The sequence below is a fragment of the Mastigoproctus giganteus genome, chromosome 8 (genome assembly GCF_048544385.1).
Source record: "Mastigoproctus giganteus isolate SK-2022 chromosome 8, ASM4854438v1, whole genome shotgun sequence".
NCBI classification, from domain to species: Eukaryota; Metazoa; Arthropoda; class Arachnida; order Uropygi; family Thelyphonidae; genus Mastigoproctus; species Mastigoproctus giganteus.
The window spans coordinates 140,011,394-140,036,417 of record NC_143582.1 but is presented as its reverse complement, the minus strand read 5'-3'; the positions used below and the strand labels follow the sequence as shown (position 1 = coordinate 140,036,417).

The 25,024-nt window shown below is 36.2% G+C and overlaps 1 protein-coding gene across 1 annotated transcript in view; it reads right to left on the bottom strand.

Annotated features, from left to right (window-relative positions):
- LOC150081858 (DNA-directed primase/polymerase protein-like) overlaps positions 1-25,024 on the bottom strand; it is a 188,712-nt gene that overhangs the window by 48,222 nt on the left and 115,466 nt on the right. Inside the window, exons 9-10 of the mRNA XM_090379767.1 lie at positions 18,792-18,947; positions 3,147-3,309 (exon numbers count right to left, since the gene is read on the bottom strand). Coding sequence (XP_090235893.1) covers positions 3,147-3,309; positions 18,792-18,947 — 319 coding nt within the window. The remainder of the gene's footprint in view (positions 1-3,146; positions 3,310-18,791; positions 18,948-25,024) is intronic.

Here is a 25,024-nt window from a genome sequence, read left to right as displayed (position 1 = left end):
TGTGCACTAGAAGCGTTATTGCTGACAGCACCCTTCTAGCCAAAGTACTCACTGGAACTTATAAAAATATCCATAGTAAAATCAACTTCAATGCTCCTTGGACAAGTCAGGAATCTTATGCCATTTTGCCTTGACTCTGCCACCACAGGCTTTATGAAGTTCAGTCCACTGAATAGAATCAGCAAATGACTCTCTCATTGGCTTTTTTGACAATTCCCAATCACTGATGAACTCCATCCGCAAGTATGCCTGTTCTCTTGAACTGTAAAATGATTAGCTCTCATTTGTTTATGTAGTTTATTATTATTTTTTTATATTTTTTTAATTAATATTTTCCTATTCCCTAATTTATTTATTATTTGTTTTACCAGTAAGTTAACTTAATGCATACCTCTTTTGTACATATGATTTCAATGTTTGAACCTATATCAATTATCTTCCTGTTGGATCTCTTATTACTGTTATCAATTGTGTTCATTGTTCTGCTCTCAGATACACTGTTAATGGTTACCTGTTATGTATCTTGTTATTAATGAAATAATAAAAAAAATAAAATAAAGTGGTAATATGCTTGTGTAGTTGCAGATTTTGTCAAGCCATATTTTGTAGTGGTGCTTCCTATATAACAAGCCTCACAACTTGATTGACATTTGGTAAGATATACTATGTTGTTGATGTCCTGTGTTTCATATATATGTGTGTGTACCTTTATATTTATTGGCTCCCAATTTATTATAGGAAGAGAATATTAGTTTGATATCTGTGCCTGCAAAAACTTTACAAAGTTGTCTGGCAAATTGATTATGATAAGTATAACTTTGGTGCCCTGTGTGTGATTCCTACAAATGTTATTATTACAAGGATTATTGATGTTGTTTTGTACATGTGATATTATGTTGCAAATTAACTGTATGGGATATTTTCTGGGTGTGAACATTTTGGTTAAATTTGCAATTCAATGGTTAAATCCTCTTATGAATGATTGTATTTGACGGTGTTATATATTTGGTTAAAAAATAAGGACTTTTTGGTGTTATATGAATGATGAGAATGAAAATGTAAATATTTCCCTCTGTGTGTTTTCTTCCTAAATATTTTAGTTCTCAGTCTATTGTCTTTTTCACAGTTAATGAACCAACTTGATACTACCCTGAGGAGACTCAGAGCAAATAAAGAGATAAACCTGCACGCACTACAAAATATTGGTATTCAGAATAACATTCTAAAACACATGTTCAGCATTGTAAAATTGCACAAAACTGGATATCCATTACGACCTATTGTTTCTTTTAACTAATCAGCTTTCACAAATTTATCATCGTTCTTGGTAAAGATAATATCACGACTAATAAAATTTTCCAAATTTAAGGTACACAATACAAACCAAGTATTTGAACGAATAAACACCATCGTGATGTCAGATAACATACTTGCATCTTATGATGTCATTTCCCTCTACACCAACATGAACATAGATTACACATTACAAGAACTATTAACAATAGACAATACACTTTCAAGTCACACTACCTCTAACATTAATAGTATCTTGATACTATTAATGTTAGGGGTAGTGTGATTCCATAGAAATTTGCCCAAAATGAAATATTTGGGCAAATTTATGGACTCCCCATGGGATTAGGTATTTCAGCTCCCCTTTCCGAAATGTACTTAGCTGCAGTAGAACACCAAATATTTCAGTCATTCCCTCCTGGAGTTAAATTGTTTTTACAGTATGCAGACGATGTATTACTAATTGGCAATAGAACTATCATTGAAAATCTTTTAATAAAATTCAGTCAGTACATAATAGATTAAAATACACTCTTGAATCAGAGGAAGACAATAGTATTAATTTCCTAAATTTAACATCCTTAACATTAAAAGTCCATACTATACAACCAAATATACAATGCCATCAAATACAGTCATATACAAAAAAGACAATAGACTCAGAACTAAGATATTTAGAAAGAAAACACACACAGGGAAACATTTACATTTTCATTCTCATCATTCATATAACACCAAAAAGTCTGTACTATACAACCAAATATACAAAGCCATCAAATAGAGTCATTCACAGGAGGATTTAACTAATGAACTGCAAATTTAACCAAAATGTTCACACCCAGAAAATATCACATACAGTTAATTTGCAACATAATATCACATGTACAAAACAACATCAATAATCCTTGTAATAATAACATTGACAACTTTGTAAAGTATTTGCAGGCACAGATATCAAACTAATATTCTATTCCTATAATAAATTGGGAGCTTCTTTCAATAAATATAAAGATACATACATATATCAAACACAGGACATCAACAACATAGTATATCTTATGAAATGCCAATCAGGCTGTGAGGCTTCTTACTTAGGCAGCACCACTACAAAATATGGTCCGATAAAATCTGCGAATACAACATCTCCATATTAATTTTATTACCAAATCAATAGTTTTAGGACAAATCAGTCAAGTACTTACTGATTTTATGCACCACGCAAGCTCATAACCATAATCCTTTCATTGATTCTGCTATCACCCTAATCAAATTAAAGTCCAATTATAAAATATTGCTATATCAAACATTAGCAATAGAATGGTTCCGCCATAATACTTCACTTGAAACACTGAATGCAAAATCGCTGGCTAGTCTTTCTCCAATATGGAGTCTCACACACATCAAATTTCTGTGTCTGAGTATGGTATCATGGGAATCAGGTTCTACTCATATCTTCTGCCAACTGACGATGAATGTTTTAGAAAGTCTACCATTTAGACTCTTGGCCTTTTACGTTTCAATGTTTAAGATATTAGTTTCCGTTTACATATTAAATTTATAGATGACAACTGGGGAATGAGTGGTGCATTTCTTCCTCCAAATTTAATCTTAATTAAAATACTAATGTATCTTAATCTTTTCACTTTTAATTAATTTGTGCTTTTTAATGTCTTCACCTTTCAAAACTTCAATGTAATTAACACAGATAAATGAAGTAAGTACCAGAAAAATAAGCTTTTGCTAGAATATTGATTTGAGCAATTTAAAAATTTAACATATTCATTAAAATTTAACTTTTTTCTGGAAATAATGGGAAAAAAATAATAATAAATAACAGCAAGCAAATTACTTACGACACATGAGTAATAAGAGAATCTAAAAACAGCTGTTCTTCCCAATCCGAACTTATATCTTTGCTGGGAATATATTCATTTTTCTCACTTACTAACAGTGGTGCATTTTTGCCATTCTTTGTTGATAGATACAGCCTGAAATTTCTATTCTTTGTATAAACACCTTAAAAACATAAAATTAGTACTGCAAATATATCTAAAAATTAGAATCCAATAATTCAGTTTAGTATAAAAAGGAGAAAAAAAAAAGGACATTTTCTTAGAGACAGCATGAAAAGGCCAAGTTATGTTTTCTTAGGATCATAATAACTACTTTTATACAATTAGAAAATACCCTGCTGACATAGGAGTTTAATAGCTGAAGTAATAATAATGATTTAAAAAAAAAAAAAATTTTTTTTTAAATGCTGTAAGAATACACACTTCCTCATATTGCACACCTACAGTCCAAATATATCTTTCAGCAAGATAGTAGAGCACTGCCGCATTGGAGCTTGCAGGCATACTGCTCTGAAGAACACATTCCCAATCTGTTAGATTGGTTGTGGTGGACCAATACCATGGCATAACTGACTTAGATTTCTTCTTCTTCTGGGGCTATGAAAGGCATGGCTAATTCCACTAAGGTATTTCAGTATCTCTTTCTTCATTTGAAGAAATATCCCAGTCAAGATCTTTTACCTTTACTGAATCATCAGAGTCAAAATCATCTTTTTCATCCTCAGAACTACTACTAAGATTTTCAGCATTTTCTTTCAGTTCCACTTCTTTTAGTTACTGCTTTTTAGAATTTTTTTTTTTTTTTTTTTACAACGCACTTGTACAGACTTGTGGAGAAACATACAACAAAATATAAGGGATAATACTGTGCACTAACGAACTTTTTAAAAAAAATCTTTAACAATATTGAAAAACTTATTGCAACATTTGTGAGTTTATTTTATTGCAGCACACACACATGCAATAAAAACTAGTCACAAACAACCTTCATATGTGTGCCGTAATAGTGTCACACTTATGTAGCCAACATGGCTTCTCAAGAAATAAAATAACCTACCAGGCCACATATATGTGACACAAAAAAAAAGACTCTTTTGATATTTTAAGTGAAAAAACGACATAACACTGACATTACAATATTTATTTTAGAATTACTAATCAAATTATTTACTAAATATTTTTTGTCCTCGGAGGAATTTTTTTCTTAAACTAGCTTGGCAGTTAATGTGTTAGGTTAGGCTTCATTTAAAACAGTTAGTAAGGAACTATGAGGTACTCCACTAATAATACTTGTCCATGAAAAGCAGTGCTAGATCCTTGCCAGTTTTTATAGGTTAGTTACCCCTAATGTCAAACTTCTCCAATTTGTATGGCAGTTTCTTTTTTTTGTGAGGAATAGTGTCAAAAACTTTGCTGAAATATAAGGACAGGAAAATCCGAAAAATTCAGAATTCAACAATCCATTAACTTCTGTGGGTAGTTGACCATACAAGGGCAGAAGGAAAACAGATTTCTGACTTAAAAATTTCAGTTCCCAAATCTATGCATTATTAGCATTAGCAGTGGCATATGATGTAAGAAAGCAAGCTTATACAGCAACAGCAAAAAAAGGACAACCCCACTTCCCATTCACCTCTCAATCTGCTCCAAAACTTTGTCCAGTTCTTCCTTGAATTTATTCAGGCTGTCTACTTCCACAAAGACAGATGAAAGTTTGTTCCAGCAATCAACCACTTAAAGGCTAAAGGCAAATTTCCACACATCTTTTCTACAGCTGTCTTTCCTCAATTTAAGTTTATGTCCCCTCAGGTTTGTAATCTGAACAAGAGGAAGAATCCCATCAGCATTGAGCTTGTTGAAACCATTTAAAGGCTTAAACACCTTTAGTAAGAGCATCCCTTTGTTCCCCTCCTCACCAATTTTTTTTTTTGTTACCCTTCTCATTAGGAAGGATGTAGAGCTGCTGGAATCCCCATTCCAGCAGCTCTACATCCTTCCTAAAATGAAATATCCAAGCCTGCATGCAGTACTTAAGGTGTGACCTTACCGTTGCCTTATACAAGGCAATAATTACCTCCTTACCCCTGCTAGCAAAGTCGTTGTATACCATGAGCATCTGCAGACAGGCTGCACTGCTCTGAAAACTTCATATCTGACTGCAAAATTAATCCCAGGTCTTTCTCATTCTCCACTAACTTGAGGGTAGTACCGCAAAAGTTGGTAAATTATTCTGGGTTACTGCTACCCATATGCAATACTTTGCATTTGTCAATGTTAAACTTCAGCTGCCACCTCTCAACCCATTTGCCCAACTTTTCTAGATCCCTTTGCAGCCGCATACTTTCGTTACTGTCATTAATAACCTTGCCAACCTTTATATCATCTGCAAACTTGGACATTAAACCTGTTATACCTTCATCAATATCATTGATAAATACAGAAAACAACAACAATGGTCTCAACACCAAACCATGGGGGGGGACTCCATTAATAACATTAGTTCATGACAAGCAGTGTCCACTAACTTGAGGGTAGTACCACAAAAGTTTGTAAATTATTCTGGGGTTACTGTTACCCATATGCAATATTTTGCATTTGTCAATGTTAAACTTCAGCTGCCACCTCTCAACCCATCTGCTCAACTTTTCTAGATCCTGTTGCAGCCGCATACCGTCATTAATAACCATGCCAACATTTATATCATCTGCAAACTTGGACATTAAACCTGTTATACCTTCATCAATATCATTGATAAATATAGAAAACAACAACAATGATTCCAATGCCAAACCATGGGGGACTTCACTAATAACATTAGTTCATGACAAGCAATGTCCACTGATTACCACTCTGTCTTCTCCCACCCAACCATCCTTTTATCCATAACAGCAACTTTCCTTTAATGCCATACTGCTCTAATTTGTACAGCAGCCGTCTATGTGCATCTGTATCAAAAGCTTTCCTGAAATTCAAGTATATATCAAAATTAGTTTTTGCATCCAGTTCCCTTTGTAAACACATCATAGTACCCAATCAAATTGGCCAGGCAAGATTTCCCCTTGTCTAGATGATCCTGCATTGCTTCTTTAACCAATGACTCCATACTTTCCCCAGAACAGAATTAAACTAACAGGTCTGTAATTACTCGTGTCCCCCTTTGACCTCTGTTTTGTGAACTGGGTATACATTTGCACTACTCCAGTCCACAGGAACCTTCCAGAATCCAAGGATGCTCTCAAAATTATGGCTAGGGGTTTGCTTACTTCCTTTGCTGTCTCACTTAATATAACTAGATAGATTCCATTCCACCCCAGGTGCCTTTCTAATTTTTATCTTCAACAATTTCTCCTCCACTTTCCTCTCATTTATTACAAAGTCAATTAGCTCTCTATTACATTTAGAGAAGCTTCTGGCCTCCACGTTTCTACAGAATTCCTCATATATGAATGTAGATGCAAAATACTCATTCAGTTTGTTGGCTACCTTAGCAGGATCAAAAACAGTCGAACCATCGATATCAAGTGGATCTATCTGATTCATCCCCTTCCTTCTAGAGTTTACATAAATAAAGAAGTCTTTGCTATATTTCTTTACATCCTTTGCCAAATATTTCTCGTAATCTGCCTTCGCTTACCTAACCTCCTTTGTGACTTGATTACAGAGTAGTTTATATCTACCATAGGCTTCTATGTCACCTGATAATTTATATGCATCTCATGCATTTATCTTCTCTGCCACGAGTCTCATTAGTTTATCTGGAATCCATTCAGGTCTACAACTTGAACAGTATTTTTTAGTTGGTATGAAAAGCCTAGTAGCTTCCAAGGTTACTTGCTTGAATGCATCATATTTAGAATTTGCTGTCGGTAACATCATCAGCTGGTCCACAGTATAAATTTAAAACTGTCTGAGACCACCATATGAAAACAATGATGTAACTGCCATATTTATCCTTAAAGACGTAATGACCATATTTATCCTTTATGGCAGTTACATCTTTAAGTAAATCCAACATCAGTACACTGTGATCATTGCCACCTAGTGGCAATGACCTGCAAGTTCTTAATGTATGAATAATCACTGCTGCTAATCAGATCAAGAGTATTACTCCCTCTGGTTGCCTCTCACACATGCTGCTTTATAAAACAGTCATCCAATCAATCCACAAAAGTCTTGCTAGTGTGCAAGTGACCATTTCATAAGTTCCAGTCAATATCTGGAAAGTTAAAATCCCCTATTATGAGACATTCTCATTCACTGGCTCACTCTATTTCTCTGTACAGTTGTTCATTGAACTCATCAGAGTCATTAGGCCTATAACACCCTCCTACTCTCATTTTGTTTTCCCAGTGCTTATGTCTCACTAAACTAAATGAACATTGAACTGTCCACCCATGTCAACTGGATTGCATTGCCGTAGATTTTGTGTGTTTCCTAACTAACAGCATAACCCCACCTCCCTTCCTATCCTGTCTGTTCTTTCTGTACACATTGTACTCCCCAAATTCTTCATTCCTTATGGCACCATATTTTGACCAGCTATCCATTTAAACCTATGCCTTGAATGGTATTTCTTAGTTGATATGAAAAACCTAGAAGCTTCTATGATTATAATACCTTGAACGTTCTCTCTTTAGAATTTGCTGATAGGAACATCATCATCATCATCATAAGCTCATACACATGCTTTCTTGCATCACATGCCACTACTACTACTACTACTATAGAATTTTAAAACTGTCTGAGACCACACTGTAGTCATCTTTATGAAAGCATAAACCCTTTACCTGTGATGGCAGTTACACATTTAAGTAAATCCCACTGTGATTACTGCCACCTAGTGGTTCCTTTATCTGCAAATTCTTAATGCATGAATAATCACTGATGATAATCAGATCACAAGTATTACCATCTCTTGTTGCCTCTCTAACATGCTGCTGTAGAAAACAGTCGTCCAATAAATCCACAAAAGTCTTGCTAGGTTGTGAGTGAGTGACCAACTCACAAGTTGCAGTCAGTATCTGGAAAGTCTTAAAATTCCTGGTTATAAGGCATTCTGATTTAATGTCCCAATCTATTTCTCTGTACAGTTGTTCATTGTGCTCATCAGAGTCATTAGGCCTATAACACACACCTTGTTGTTGTTGTTATTTGGTTTTAGGAGCATTAGCAACTAAGCCATGTTGCTCCGGGGATATGTGGTCGTCATTCTCTGACCTTTCCGCATCCTCCGTATTTGGTGGTCACGAGCTCGAACACCAGTCTAATCAAGAAGCGTGTGCTACGCACTGCTGCTCCTGCCCACCTGGCTAAGGAGGCGCCAATACACACCTACTCTCAGTCTCAGTTTTGCTTTTCCGATGTTTATGTCACACCAAACTGAGTCAGTTTGGTGTGACATAACTGGCAAGCCATGTTAATTGTACGCACTGTCTTAGATTTTATTGGCTTCCTAACTAAGAGCATAACCTGCCTCCCCACCATCCTGTCTGTCATTTCTGTACACATTGAACTCCCGATATTCAAATTTTACACCCCTTATATCTGAGTGATACCCCCACAATGTCTGCATTTGATGGCTTGACCAGCACTTAAAATTCATCAAATTTATTTACTATACTCCTAGCATTAGTGTACATGCAAGTATGCATGCACCTGTTCTTACTCTTAGTTACCTAAACACAGTTACTTGTTCCATGATGACTCCCTGCTGTTCTAGAATTCCCTAGTACCTCGCTTCCCAGGCTGCTGTTTGCTCCAATAGAAGCAGTGCAAGAATCACTTTCACCTCCGGCTGTGGCCATTGTTAATCTATTAGTCTGTGTTTCCCCCCCAAGCTAGCAGTTTTCCAATCCACCTAACATTGCGTTGATAGCATCAGCAAATATCTGTTTGTGTTTCATTAATAATTTCCAATCATTAATTTCTTTGTGTTTGATATAATTCTGACATTGCAAGTGCTTGACTAGCATCTGCAAATGTATAGAATCATTCATTTTGCAAGGCATTCAATACTACTTTGCAGCATAGTACTTAGTGGTACAGTATTTATTTAATTTTTAAGGAGAATTCAAATTGCTTAAATCATATTGCGACAACTGCAACACCCATAATGGAGGAAGCATTCACACCTATAACCTTTATTTCATGTAAGTTAATTCAAGTATCACTCTTTTCTAATAAATATGTTAGGGAAGAATGATAGTCACCAGCATTAAGCCAAAATATTAATTCTCTAGCTGGCAGCTATTATTCTGTGGAGTTTATAGAGATAAGATCACAAAATCTTGTTGGTTTTTGTTTGTTATTGCAATTCCTTATTTAGTCTATAGAGGGTGGTGGCCATGGCATTCTGGAAATGGCATTCTTGCTGCAATTGATAAAGAGACTTGTCTCCTTGGGAATGAATCATGCACTTACATTGCTTTGGGTGAGTGTCACTCTCTTTTTCTTTTCTTTTTTTCTCTTATGATTTATTTCATTTTAATACTGAGGGTGTCTTGGTTTTCAGGCAGTGAAAAACAACCTCTCTGAAAGTTCTTTATCATTGCCTGACAGTAACACTACCTGCAGCATTTAGAAGTTTTTTTAGTAATTACTGTTTCTCTTTTCAAAATTTTTGATTTCTTCTAAAATACTACTGCAATATGTTTAAACTTTGAAGAAAAAACTTTATGGAAATTTAATCTTTGTGTGGCCTAATTTAAGAGGATACTGAACACCATTTTTTTTAAATACCATTGTTTAAAAAAAAAAGGAGAATACACACAAGCTTAAAAACACTTTAAATACAGTAAATTCTACACAGCACTTATTTCTTATTGACATTCTCAATTTTAAATATGCTGTTAAACAGCATTTCCAATTTATTCCTGTTTCTTTCGCTTGTTCTTTAACTTGGCATTGGCTGCATAGTTTTAAGCTGTGATTTATATCGAGAGCATATAAAGCAGTATAAACTGTGAAGAGCAATTCTTTTTGTTAAATTCTGGAAACTTTTTCAAGAAAATAATGCCACACTGCATTATGTTTTTCTGTCTTTACTGACTGGAAACAATCCAGTTAATAAAAAAAATTCACTTAATAAAAAAGTTAATAAAAAAATTAAAAACTGGCCAAATCCTTATCATAAATCATAAGCTTCAGATTAAATTAAAAAATTAAGTCACACAGACATATTTTTTTCTTTTTTTTGGAAAAAATTAAAATGTATGGTAGTTGAAATACACTAATAACCAAGTATCATTGTTTTAGAAGATAAATGAAGTTAAGTAAACATATTAATGTATTACATATAATTATTATAACCGAACGATTTTTCAGCTCTTCTTTTAACTTAATATCAGGTTTTTTTCCTCTCTCTCTCTCTCTCTCTCTCCTTCTCATAAAAGACCGCCATCTGCTATAAAGGGAACTGATATTTATAGTATTGGTATATGTAATAGCAAATGATGCAAGAAAGCAAGCTTTTACAGAAAGTTGCAAGGAAAGTAAAAAAAAAAAGGGCAAAAAAATCCATTTTACCTATCCATTGCATCCAACAGTTTGTCTGGTTCTTTGAATTTATTCAAACTATCCACTTCCACAACAAGCGATGAAAGTTTCTTCCAGCTATCAACCACACGTTGGCTGAAGGCAAACTTCAGCACATCTATTCTGCAACGATCCTTCCTCCATTTCAATTTATGTCCCTCTTGTGAATTTATTCAAGCTATCCACTTTTGCAACAACAGATGCAATTTTGTTCCAGAAATCAACCAGCCACTAAAAGCAAACCATCTATTCTACAATCATCCTTTCTCAATTTGAATTTACACCCATTGTGCATAGTCTGAGCAAGAGTCCCATCAGCACTGAGTTTGCTCAAGCCATTCAAAGCCTTAAACAACTACATCAGGTCACCTCAAAGGCATTTAGTCTCCAGGTGCAATTTGCAAAACTGAAGCCTTTCTTGGCAAGAGCACCCCTTACAGCAACTCTACATCCTTACAAAAACAAAACCTCCAGACATGTATGCAATACTGGTCTGGAAATTTGCCTTTAGCCAGGGGGTGGTTAATTGCTAGAACAAACTTCCATCTGTCGTGGAAGTTGATAGGTTGAATAAATTTAAGGAGGAACTGGACAGACATTTGGAGGGAATGGTGTGATTTTTTTTTTTTTTTTTTTTTTTTGGCTGATGCTGCATAAGCTCATACACTTGCTTTCTTACATCACATGCTGCTACTACTACTACTGAACATGTGGTCTGACCATTGCCTTATACAATGGAATAAAACCTCCTCAGTCCTGATAGCAAAATTCCTGTAAATCACTGACAAAACCAAATTAACTGTCCTGGTAGTGTGCACTGCTCAGAAAACTTCATATCTGAGTGCACAATTATCAAGTCATTTTCATTTTCCACTAACTTCAGTGTAGTATCACACAGCTAGTACATTAATCTTGGATTACTGCTGCCCATATGCAGAACTTTGCATTTGTCAATGTTCAACTTCAATTGCCATTTATCAGCCCATCTGGCCAATTTTTTCTAGATCTTGTTGCAGTTGCACAGCTTCATTACTGTCATTAACCACCCTGCTAACCTTTGCATTATATACAAACTTAGACATTGATCCTGACATACATTCATTAATAATTTATCATTAATTACTGCTGGCTTGGGGGGAGGGGAAACAAGTAACAGCCTTGAATGCATGATGCAGGAGATTTCAAGGACTGGGAGTAGTCATGAAACAAATAAATACATGGGCTGCATTAGGGTAACAAAGTAAAAACAGGTGCATGTATACATGCAGGTACACCAATGCCAGAGAATAATAAATAAATTCAATGAATTTTATTGAAGTGCTAGACAAGACATCAGCAAACACTCTTGGAATATCAGAGATGGTCACTCAGATATAAAAGATGGAGAATTTTAATCAGGGAATACAATGCACAGCCAAGCCTCGCATAACAGAGTTTGATTAATGCGTTTTTCAATTACAGCTATCTGAAAAAATTATACCACTTTTCACTTTACACGATGCAAATTTCCAGTTAATATGAACCTTTTTTATGTGATAGTTGAAAAAGATTTGAATTACACGCTAAGCTTACAGCACACTGGATGGGCAATAAACAAGCATTTTTCCACTGCCCGCCTCAGTGTGTTCCATCAACCATCGGAAGCAGATGTGTTACTTGTTTATCTCCCACTAATAAAGTCAATAGCAGACTTGCATTTAAAAATTCTAATTTTTAAATGCAAAAAAAAAAAAAATTTTAATTTTTAAATGAGTCAGATGAAGATGTTACCGCAAAGGAGATAACGGCAAAAGAACTAGAAATCTTTCGTATCGCAGAGAACCACAAACAAAAGATGTGAGGTTCTCTGCAATATTTATTTCGCCAGGGCCTAGAGAAGATTGTTGATGGTTAATGGAAATTGATTAATGAAAAAAAGAAAGCCGAAAGCCAACACTCTTCAAATATTTCTATAACAAATAGTTTCTTCATTGTGTATTTTATGCAATAAACATTTAATTCTATAATTATTTTTATTATCTATTACATGGTATACAGTTAGAAAGTTATTTTTAAAATTCATTATGAACATTCCTGAAGGTCATGGACCAATTATAATTTTTCCTATTGATTATTATATTTGATTAATGCTGTTATTGTTATTTGGTTTTTAGGAGCATTAGCAACTAAGGCCATATTGCTCCAGGGATATGCGGTGGTCATTCCCTGATCTTTCCGCATCCTCCGTATTTGGTGGGCACAGCCTCGAACCCCAGTCTAATCAAGAAGCATGCGTTACGCACTGCTGCTCCTGCCCACCTGGCTACGGAGGTGCCATTTGATTAATGCATTTTCGTTTTGCACGATGCGCTCACAGGGTGAATTAATCATGTTAATCGAGGCCAGCTTGTATACAGAAAGGACAGACAGACAAGATAGGAGAGGGTAAAGCCCATAGTTAAGATGCAGATAAATTCAAAAGCAGTGCAGCCAATTGACATGGATGGCAAGTGCAATGTTGAGTCAATTTGATGTGACATAAGCACTGGGAAAGTAACAATGAGAGTAGAAGTGTGTTATAGGCCTAATGCCTCTGAGGAGTATAATGAGCAACTGTACAGAGAAATAGAGTATGTAGTAAATCATAACGGCTTATTGTGGGGGTTGATTTTAACTTTCCAAATATCAACTGGAACTTGTGGGTTGGTCAATCACAAACTATCAAGACCTGGATTTATTCAGTGACTGTTTCTATGGTAGCACGTTACAGAGGCAACAAGAGGGTGTAATACTCTTGATCTGATTATCAGTAAATAAAAGAACCACTCGGTGATGGGGAGCACATTGTATTGATTTGGGATTTACTTGTATTGATTTGGGATTTACCATCAATGGTAAAGGGAAGGGTTTATGCATTTGTAAAGGTCAGACAGTGTTAAATTCTATACAGTGGGACCTACTGCTGATGTTAACATCACCAAATTCTAAATGGGAAGCATTTGTGAATTAATCATAGAAGATACTAAGCTTTTCATAGCAACTAAGAAATACTCTCCAAAGTATAGGCGTAAATGGATGTCAGATAAACTGATGACACTCGTGGCAGAAAAGAAAAAATGCATGGGATGCATATAAATTATTAGGTGATACAAAAGCCTATGATGGATATAAACTAGTCTGTAATCAAGTTAAAAAGGAAGCAATGCAAGTGAAAGCAAATATTTGCCACAGAAAAACAACAAAGACTTCCTTACTTATGTAAACACTAGAAGGAAGGGAATAGAACAAATGGATCCACTTAATATTAATGGTTCGACTGTTGATAATCCTGCTCAGGTTGCTCATAAACTGAATGAGTATTTTGCATCTACATTCACACATGAGGAATTCTATAGGGAAGCGAGGGATAGAAGTTAATTAAACTTGTTATTGTTATTTGGTTTTTTTTTAGGAGCATTAGCAACTAAGGCCATATTGCTCTGGGAATACGCAGTGGTCATTCCCTGACCTTTCCGCATCCTCCGTATTTGGTGGTGACGGGCTTGAATCCCGGTCTAATCAAGAAGCGTGTGCTACGCACTGCTGCTCCTTCCCACCTGGCTACTGAGGCACCTGCTAATCAAACTAACAGGGAGCTAAATGATTTTGTAATAACCGAGGATAGTGGAAGAAAAATTGTTAATGTAAAACATAAGAAAAGTCACCTGGGGTGGATGGGATTTATCAAAATATATTATGGGGCGGGCAGCATAGGAAGCAAGCAAACTGTTAGCTATAATTATAAGAGTATCCTTGGATTCAGAAATGGTCCCGACAGACTGAGGATGTGCAAATGAGTTCACAAAGGTTAACATGAGTAATTACTGACCTGTTAGTTTAACTTCTGTTCCAGGAAAAATAAATGAGTCACTAGTAAAACAATTACTGCAGAATCATCTATACAAGAGTGCTGTTATAGTTCATACACAGCATGGGTTTGTTAAGGGGACGTCTTGTCTGACCAATTTGAATGGATAGTATGATGCGGTCACAAAGGAACAGGATGCAAAATGATATAATTCTGATCATTTATACTTCGATTTCGGGAAAGCTTTTGTTACTGTTGCACATATAAAGACTGCTATACATTTTGAAGCAGTGTGGCATTGAGGGCAAGTTGCTGCTAAGGATGAAGGGATGATCGAGTGGGAGAAGACAAAGAGTGGTAATCAATGGACACTACTCTTTGTGGACTTAATGATATTAGTGTAGTCTCCCAAGGCCCTTGTTGTTTTCTATATTTATCAATGATAATGATGAAAGCATATTAGGCTTAATAACCAAGTTTGCAGACGATATGAAGGTCAGCAGGGTGGTTAATGACAAAGAATGACAGTATGCTACTACAACAAGATCCAGAAGAGCTAGGCAGATGGGCCAAGGACTAGCAATTGAAATTTAGCATTAACAAATGCAAAGTACTGCAAATGGGTTGCAGTAACTCCAGAGTAACGTACCAACCATGTGGTACTACTCTCAGGGTAGTGGAAAATGAAAAAGACTGGAAGTAATTGTGCATACGATGTTCTACACAATTAAATAAGTCCAGTCTTTCAAAGTTCTCTGAGAAATGTAGGCAGGCTGTCAGGGCAGTTCATGGGGTTTTGTCAATGATATACTGAAATTTTGCAAGCAAAGATAAAGAGATGATTATCCCATTGTATAAGGCAATGGTCAGGCCACATCTTGAGTACTACATGCAAGTCTGCAGCCCTCATTTAAGGATGTAGAGCTGCTGGAAGAAGTACAAAGAAGGGCGACAAGACTGGTGATTACAACAAAGTGGTGCTCTTACCAGGAAAGTTTTCACTTCTGCAAACTGCAGTGTCTGGAGACTAGGCACCTACAAGGTGATCTGATTGAGGTTTTTAAGGCATTGAATGGATTAAGCAGCAAGCTCAATGCTGATGAGATTACTCCTCTTGCTCAGACTATGCACAAGAGGGCATAAATTGAAATCGAGGAAGGATGGTTGCAGAATAGACGTGTGGAAGTATGCCCTTAGCCACCAGGTGGTTGATTGCTGGAAAAAATTTCCATCTGTTGTTGTGGAGCTTAAATTAATTCAAGGAAGAACTATACAGACTATCGAAGGGAATTAATAGGGGAAATGAAAGTGTCCTCCTCTTTTTTTTTTCTTTTTTTTTTTTTTTTTGCTGATGCTGTGTACCCTTGCTTTCTTGCATCATTTGCCACAACTAATGATAATGCTAAATGCAAAAAACAACAATCGGCCCAAAAAAGAACCCCAGAGAAGAATTCCACTAATAACAGTAGTCCAAGAAGAGCAGTGTCCATTGACAGCCACTCTGCCATCTCCAACTCAGTCATCCCTTTATCCATAGCAGTAACTTACCCTTTATACCACAATGTTCAAATCTGTACAGCAGTCTCTTATGTCCAAAAACTTTCCTGAAATCAACACATATATATTTATATCAGTATATATATATATATATATATATCACATATATATATATATATATATATGATATCAAAATTATTTCTTGCATCCAGTTCCTTTGTTACTGCATTATAGTACCCAATGAAATTGGTCAGACAAAATCTTCCCTTAATGAACCCATGCTGAGTCTGAAGTATATCACTTCTGTTTAGATCAGCGTTTCTCAAACTTTCTGAGCCCACGCCTCCCTTGACCTGTAAAATTTTCCAGGCGCCTCCCTTGAAGTAAAACATCTATAATTATGCAATTTCTAGTTCTCCGGCAAAACTAGAGTTTCTCTTATTGTGTGTGGTTTTTTTACATTTCGCAATTCTGTAAGAAACTTGGTACAACGCTAGCAATGCATTTGATGGAACAGAAACTATTTTTTTGAATGTTTGCTTTTGTTTATTAAACTCATCTAATTTTCTTCGAAAAAATTCTATGGGCTTACCAACGTATTCAGAATGCATAGTTTTAAGGGGCCGTTTGAATTTGCCTGGTCTCATACTATCTGCAGCCAAAACTTTCGTACAAAACAAACACATTGGTTTTTCCAAGCCATCTATAATAACACTTCTGAATCCTAATGATAAATAGGATGAATCGTATTTTCTTGTCTTGGGAGTTCTACCTCCTTGTTCCCTGTTGCTTGTATTCCCACTACCTTTACTTGTATCAGCATCAGTATCTTCATTATAAGTGGATTTTCTCTTGTAACCAGTCAAAAATTTATCCATTCGTCTAAAAATATTAAGATTAAATTTATATTCTTAAAAAATACAACTTCTAAATTACTAACGATTATTATCAGTAAGTAATCATGCCAAAAACAATAAAAAACACAATTACACACCGCTGAAACCATATTTTCAACCATGCAGCTAATGCTATACTATGCAATCTACCTATATATGTCATACATAGTACGCACAAAATTATATATATATTACAATACATCATATCAATCATAATTCAATCAATCCATTTCAGCAAAATATAATATTTTTTTTTTTCCAAATAAATGTTTATCTCATGTTTATATCGAAGTTAGAGTGAGATAGGTGGCGGTAAATGCTTTAAAAAATAGGTTATAAAATTTAATGTTATGTTATGAAAGTTTATTTATATGTATATATATTTTTTTATTTATATATGTTATGTTATGAAAATTACATTTCTGTTAAACTTTTCGGCCTCCTTTTGCACTAGTTCACACCTCTCAGTTTGGAAATCGCTGGTCTAGATGGTCCTGTATTACTTCTTTAACCAGTGACCGTTATTTTTTCCCCAGAACAGAGAACAGAAGTTAAGCTAACAGGTCTGTCATTACTCATGTTACCCTTTGATCCCCTCTGTTAACTGGGAATACATTTGCACTTTGTCCAGTCCACAGGGATCTCCCCTAAATCCAAAGATGCTCTCATAATTAATGGCTAAGGATTTCCTTACTTTCTTTGCTGCTTCCTGTAATCTAATTGGATAGATCCCATCCACCTCAGGTGCCTTAATGTTTAACTTTAACAATTTCCCTAGTACTCCCCCAGTCCTAATTATTACAAAATCATTCAGCTCCCAGTTTGATAAACTTCTAGCAATGCCTTTCCTAAAGAATTCCTCATGCAAGGTAGATGCAAAATACCTATTCAGTTTTTCAGCATCTTTGGCAGGGTCATCAACAGTTAAACTTTCTGACATCCCCTTCCTTCCTTCTATTGTTTACATAAGAGAAGTCTGCTGCTGTTATTTTTTTCTTGTTATTCTTTAATAAACACTTCTTATAATCTGACTTGACTTGCCTAATCTCTTTTGTGACTTAACTAAATAATTCAGACTAGTTTATCTACCATAGGTTTCTGTATTACCTATAATTTATATGAATCCCATGCATCTTTCTTCTCTGCCACATACCTCATTAGTTCATCTGACAACCATTTATGTCTAAGCCTTGAACAATATTTCTTAGTTGGTACAAAACGCATGGTAGCTTTTATGATTTCCTCGAATGCTTCCCATTTAGAATTTGTTGTCGGTAACATCATTAGTTGGTCCCACTATAGTCTTGTTTATGAAAACTAAAACCATTCTCATTACTCTCGATAGTATTTACATCTTTAAGTAAATCCCACATCAATACACTAAGATCACTGCCACCTAATGGTTCTTTTATCTGTAGATTATTATGCATGAAGAATGACTGCTGATATTCAGATCAAGAGAATTACTCTCTCATATTACCTCTCTAACGTGCTGCTGTAGAAAACAGTCATCCAATAAATCCACAAGTCTTGCTAGTGTGTGAGTGGCCAACCCACAAGTTCCAGTCAATATCTGTAAAATTAAAATCCTCCATTATAATACATTCTGATTTACTGGCCCACTCTATATAATTGTTTGTTGTACTCACCTGTCATTAAGCCTATAATACATTCCTACTATCATTTATGTTTAATGAATTATGTATTAATTAAGTAATACATAGTTACCAACTCTCCACTGTAAAGCTAGAGGGTTGCAACTATATATAGTCTATAATAAGAACAAAACAACAGTTGCATTATATAATAACTAAAGATTGGTGCACTTTTTAAAGTCAGATAGGTATTCTTTACATCCAAATTCTGTAAAAATTCTATTTTTAAAAGACAAACCTAAATCACAAAATGTGGTTTCTTCTCCGTCTTTATTTTGCACAATAAGTCTCTTAAGGTCACTGACAGCAGGCCATCCAATGCCCAATGGTGCTCCATATGCTTCGCATTTAATCATGTGTTGAAGTTTTAAGACAATGCTGCATACAAATCTTCCTTAGTGAGAACAAATTTTAAAAAAAATTAAATGTTGCTCATGTAGTATCACACAAATGAATTCATAAAGTTCAAATTGGTTTAGAAAGTTTAGTTCAATACAGTCAAATCATGACAATGCATTTTGAATATTATGATTATAAATAGCAATGCAATGCTAATCATCTTTACTGACAGAGCAAATACAAGCTTTGTACTGGGACACCTAAATTTTAGTCTGAGGAAGTTACTTCTCTAACATGAGAAATTACCATGAAAAATTAATTAATTAAGAAGTTATATAATTAAAGCTTTTTCAACATGGTAAATTAACTAACAATTAAAGAGAGTAGATTATTTCAAACTTTTTGTTTGACACCTCCCTTATAAGTAAAGTAATCATTTTACATGAGATTGTACAACTAAATGTCACTGAAATGCTCATGTATGTTGAAAAGCACATAAAGCAAATTTAGCGGAATACATCTCAACATACGTACACTGGTGTTCAAAGAAAATGCATCACCCCTTAAAATTGTAATTATTTGTCCGAATAATGTAAGTATATGGCAATATTTCTTACAGATTCCATCAGATAAGATTGACACACATAGGTGATGACGTAATATTGAATCAGCTGTTATTTTCAGGTATATAAGCAATCCCTGCAAGAGTCACAGTCATTCCACGGATGTCTCAGGATGGCGAGTTACGTGCAGTTGAAGCCATGAAGAAAATGCTACTGTTGCTTTATATGAGGAAGGATGTTCTTCCCATCATACTACTTATAGAGTGTCTTGTAATCAGTAGACAGTGAGTAGATTTCTTTCTAAACTCAAGAATACTGGTTCTGCTGATAGGAAAAAAGAAATCGGATGCAAACGAGTCTCTACGCCAAAACAGGACTGCGTTTTGAAGCGCTTAAGCCTTAAAAACCGTAAAGCTTTTCATCTGAGCTGAAAAGAGAACGGGAAGAACATACATGAGTGGTAGCAAGTGCAGTAACAGTCAGAAGATGCCTCTTCAAAAATGGACTTGTAGCCCATCGTGTAAAAATCGATTAGTCTCACAGTAATTTGGTGTAAAGAGCATGTCAAATGGACCCCCCCCTTCCTGAGCAGTGGAAGTCAGTTATTTTCTTGGATGAGAAGAAATTCAACCTGCATGGCTGTGATGGGAGAAAAACGATCCGCCATAGACTTGGTGAAGAATACTATCCAGACTGTATGGTGTCTACAGTGAAATTCCCTACCAGCCAAATGATATGGGGGTGCATTTTTTATCGTGGAGTAGGTTAACTGCAGTTTATAAAAGGTTCCGTAAATGCCAATGGATACCTGGCTATATTGGAAGGCAAATTGCTGCCAACAATTAGAGACCATTTCAACCTGCCAAATAACTGCATCTTTCAGGACGACTTTGCTCCTTTTCATCGGGCAAAAAGCATAAGTAGGCACTTCTATAATCACTTTAGTTTCATTTCTGCATTAGAGGTTCAACAGTAATGTGTTTACATTTTGTTACAGGTGAAAAAATGGTTGGAAAAATGGTCCATTAAAACCGTTAGCTGGCCAGGAAACAGTTCGGACCTGAATCCTATAGAGAACTGTTGAACTTCAGGAAGTCATAATTCGTGTTTGGAATCACAAACTATCAATTGATTATCTTCAGAAATTGATCTTGTCAATGCCTCAATGGTGTGCTGCTGTCATCAGGGCCAGAGGCAGTTCAACTAAATATTAGTTTGCATCTACTGAACTTTTCATTTTGTTTTCTATTTAAAAGGATAAACTGAAGCAAACTGAGAGCGTCTGATAACATTTCAACTATAATTGTTGTGTTTACCAAAACTGTTGTATAAAGGTTGCAAATTTTGGAATACAGCTAGGCCTTGCATAATGCGAGTTCGATTAACACGATATTCAGTTAACGCTATTTGAAAAATGATACCACTTTTCACTTTACACGATCTTTTTTTTTTTTTATGCGATAGTTGAAAAAGATTTGAATCACGCGTTAAGCTTACTGCGAGTCGTACGGTCAATAAACAAACGTTTGCCTGCTGCCCGCCTCGGTGTGTTCCATCAACCATCGGAAGAAGACGTGTTTGTCTCCTATTAATAAAGTCAATGCAGACTTGCATTTAAAAATTCAAATTTTTAAATGAGCCAGATGAAAATGTTACCGCGAAGGAGATAACGGTAAAAGAATTAGATGAAATCTTTCGTATAGCATAGAACCTCAAACAAAAGGTTTGATGTTCTCCGCGATATTTATTTCGCCAGGGCCCAGAGAAGATTGTTGTCGGCTATCGGAAATTGATTGATGAAAAGAGAAAGTCAACACTGTTCGAATATTTCCGCAACAGTAATTTCTTCATTGCGTATTTTATGTCAGAGGTTCCCAAAGTTTCTCGGTTCACGGCGCCTTTAATGTCTCAGTAATTTTTTCAAGGCGCACCCAGACCAAAAGAAATACCTAACAGTTTCGTTTAGTGGTTAGAACAGCTTAATAAGAAATGCTGAAACTGTGAACTACCTCGAGCGTTCGCGCGGTGTCCGACAGATGTCGAGTATCGCTGTGTTTCCCTCGAAAATTTAAAATATTCCGCAGCGCACAGTTTAAGAACCGCTGTTTTATGCAATAAACATTTAATTCCATAATTATTTTCATTATCTTTTACATTATATACAGTTAAAAAGTTATTTAAAAGGTATTTTTAAAATTCTTTATGGACATTCCAGAAGGTCAAGGACCAATTATAATTTTTCTTATTGGTTATGATATTCGATTAACGCGTTTCTGTTTCGCGTGATGCGCTCGTAGGACGAATTAATTGCGTTAATCGAGGCCCGCCTGTATTTTGAGAGCACCTGTCAATTTGTATGTAATGAACTGTCCAAACTTTCTCATGGAATATGGAACTTATATCTCAACAAGTTCACATTAGAAAAAAACAAACAGCAATGATACTGCAGCCAATTTTCTGGATCTCTATATTACAACAAAAGGACAGAATTTGTAGGATACCTGATTCCTGGGCAATGTGATGCTGTCACCCCCTCTCACTAGTGGATAAACCCACCGCTTGGCAGGTATATAGGTACACTGCATTACTGCATTCAGGTAGATGGTAATTCGATGTCAGTATGGATAAATGTTGTGGGTTAACCGATGTTGAAAGAAGGAACGACAGTGGGTGCCCAAAGCATGGGTCACTCTATCGCGGAGGTGGTACATCAATTGCACTATCCCTGTTTGACAGTATCAAGAGTGTATCGGGAATATGCCATTTCTGGAATAACATCTCATCGTGGAACACCGAAAGGTGGGCCTACCCATTACTAGGTAGATATCCTGTGATTTCTGTCCACTCAGTGTACAACAGACAACTGCAATACAACTATAAAAATCTATTTCATGGAGAAAGGTGGTGGATGAATGTGGCCATATTTTTCTGATGCTCTGTCTCGAATTGTTTCAGCCAACTGGAGAGCAACAGTGGCACAAATTACCGCCAACTTCAATGAGGGAGATGCCAAAAGCATCTCCACGAAGGCCATCAGACAATCATTAAAAACCGCAACCGGTTACGGCAACTGCCGACCCATCAGAGTCACATTGCTAACACCAGGACACAGGACTCTACACCTCAACTGGGCGAAAGAACATCTGCACTGTCTCCAGGTCCGATGAGTCCCATTTACAGTTATTTTGAGAGTATGGGAGGGTGCATATCAGGCAGAAACCGCACAAAGCTATGCACGTGTTGTGTCAACAAGGAACTGTTCAGGCTGGTGGACAGTTGGTAATGGTCTAGGGCTTATTCAACTGGCACATATTGGGAACTATGGTACGTCTAGACACATCTCTGAATGGTTCAGGTTATGTATCCATCCTTGCAGACCATCTGCATCCCTTCATGGTCATCGTGCACCCACAGGGCAATGGACTCTTCCAGCAGGAAAATGCACCTCCCCACAGAGCCATGGTGACTAGAACATGGTTCAAAGAGCATTCCACAGATTTTACCACCATGGATTTAGATTTAGATAAGATTAGATAAGCAGAATTACGATAACATGAAATATGGATCAGGGTCACTGCTAACGCAAAAAATACCCTACAACCATAATGTATATATAAAGAATATTTATTATTAGTATAAAATATAGTAAGTAGATATTTATGCTTAGAATTAGACTAATGAAAATACGGTGTACCCTGGGAGCGATATATATGTTGACCGAAAGGGGGGGGGAGGAAGAAAGGAATCGAAATTAAAATAAATGTAACAATAGAAAAAATAAACCAAATGGAATTTTGAAGAGACGACCAAGGTGGAAATAGCATTGCGGTGTCATTCATAATTATTTATTATTATTTATTTATTATTTATTTATTTATTTATACACATATATATATACAGGGTGTTTCAGTTAAACGTTTCAGAACTTCTAAGAGAGGTAGGGTACATCCTGACAACTCGAAATCATATAGCAATGTGGGGTCGGAAATGCTTTCCTGAAGCGGTGTTGTACACAGAAGTACCATAAAGAAAAGAGAGCGTAAGTGAGAAATCGTTTTAATAATACATGAAAAGAAGCAAAAGGTACATGGATTAAAGTAAGTGTTCAAAGTTTCTTCCATGGGCTACAATGCGCGCCTCACATCTCCGACGCATGGACATCCGAACATTCTGGAATACTCCAGGCGAATTTCGAATTTCTTCGGCAGCTACTGCGATTCTTGCAACCAGCTCCTCAGCATTGTCAACAGGGGTGTCATAAACTAGCGATTTCATATGACCCCAGAAATAAAAATCAAGACATGATAGGTGGGGTGACAACTTTTGAGAGATGAACAGATTTCTGCATCGACGCAACAGACAATGTGGTTCCAACACGATGGAGCCCCTGCCCATTATAGCGGAGATGTTCGTAACTACCTGGATGTCACATTTGGTCAACAGTGGATCGGACGTGGTGGTCCCGTGCGTTGGCCTGCTCGGTCAGCCGACCTATCATGTCTTGATTTTTATTTCTGGGGTCATATGAAATCGCTAGTTTATGACACCCCTGTTGACAATGCTGAGGAGCTGGTTGCAAGAATCGCAGTAACTGCCGAAGAAATTCGAAATTCGCCTGGAGTATTCCAGAATGTTCGGATGTCCATGCGTCGGAGATGTGAGGCGTGCATTGTAGCCTGTGGAAGAAACTTCGAACACTTACTTTAATCCATGTACCTTTTGCTTCTTTTCATGTATTATTAAAACGATTTCTCACTTACGGTCTCTTTTCTTTATGGTGCTTCTGTGTACAACACCGCTTCAGGAAAGCATTTCCGACCCCACATTGCTATATGATTTCGAGTTGTCAGGATGTACCCTACCCCTCTTAGAAGTTCTGAAACGTTTAACTGAAACACCCTGTATATATAGAGGGTGTCTCAAAAATACACGGCAAAACTTCAGGAATGAGTTCCTCATACGTAGACAATAAAAATATTTTTTATCAACATAATTCCGGAAATGCTTGGTTTCCGAGTTTTGAAGGTCTGTCTATGACACTTAACTGTTCACATCACATTATAATAATTGTTCAAAATGTCCACCTTCTGCCTGAATACAGGCCTCACATCGACGTTTCATGGACTTGCAAAGACAATGTCGAATTCCTAGAACGTTTCGTATTGTCTCACAACCTGCCACAATTCGATTGCGGAGAGTTTCCACATCAGCTACCGGAGTCGAATACACCAATGACTTTAAATGGTCCCACAAGAAGAAATCTAGTGGGTTTAAATCAGTGAGAGTGGAGGTCAGGAAGTTGGTCCACCTCTACCTATCGAACGACCAGAAAACCTTTGATTCAGGTAATTGCGGGCTAGGTGGTTGAAATGTACGGGAGCACCATCATGCATGAAGTGTGCTTGTTGACGAATGATCAGTGGTGTGTCGTCCAAGAAATCAGGCATGTTGTTTTCCAGAAAGTTTCTGTATGCCTGCTCAGTGAGCTTGTTTGGAAGTACATGGGGCCCAAATAACTTATCACCAAAAACACCTGCCCAGATGTTGGGGCTGAACCACTGTTGGTGAT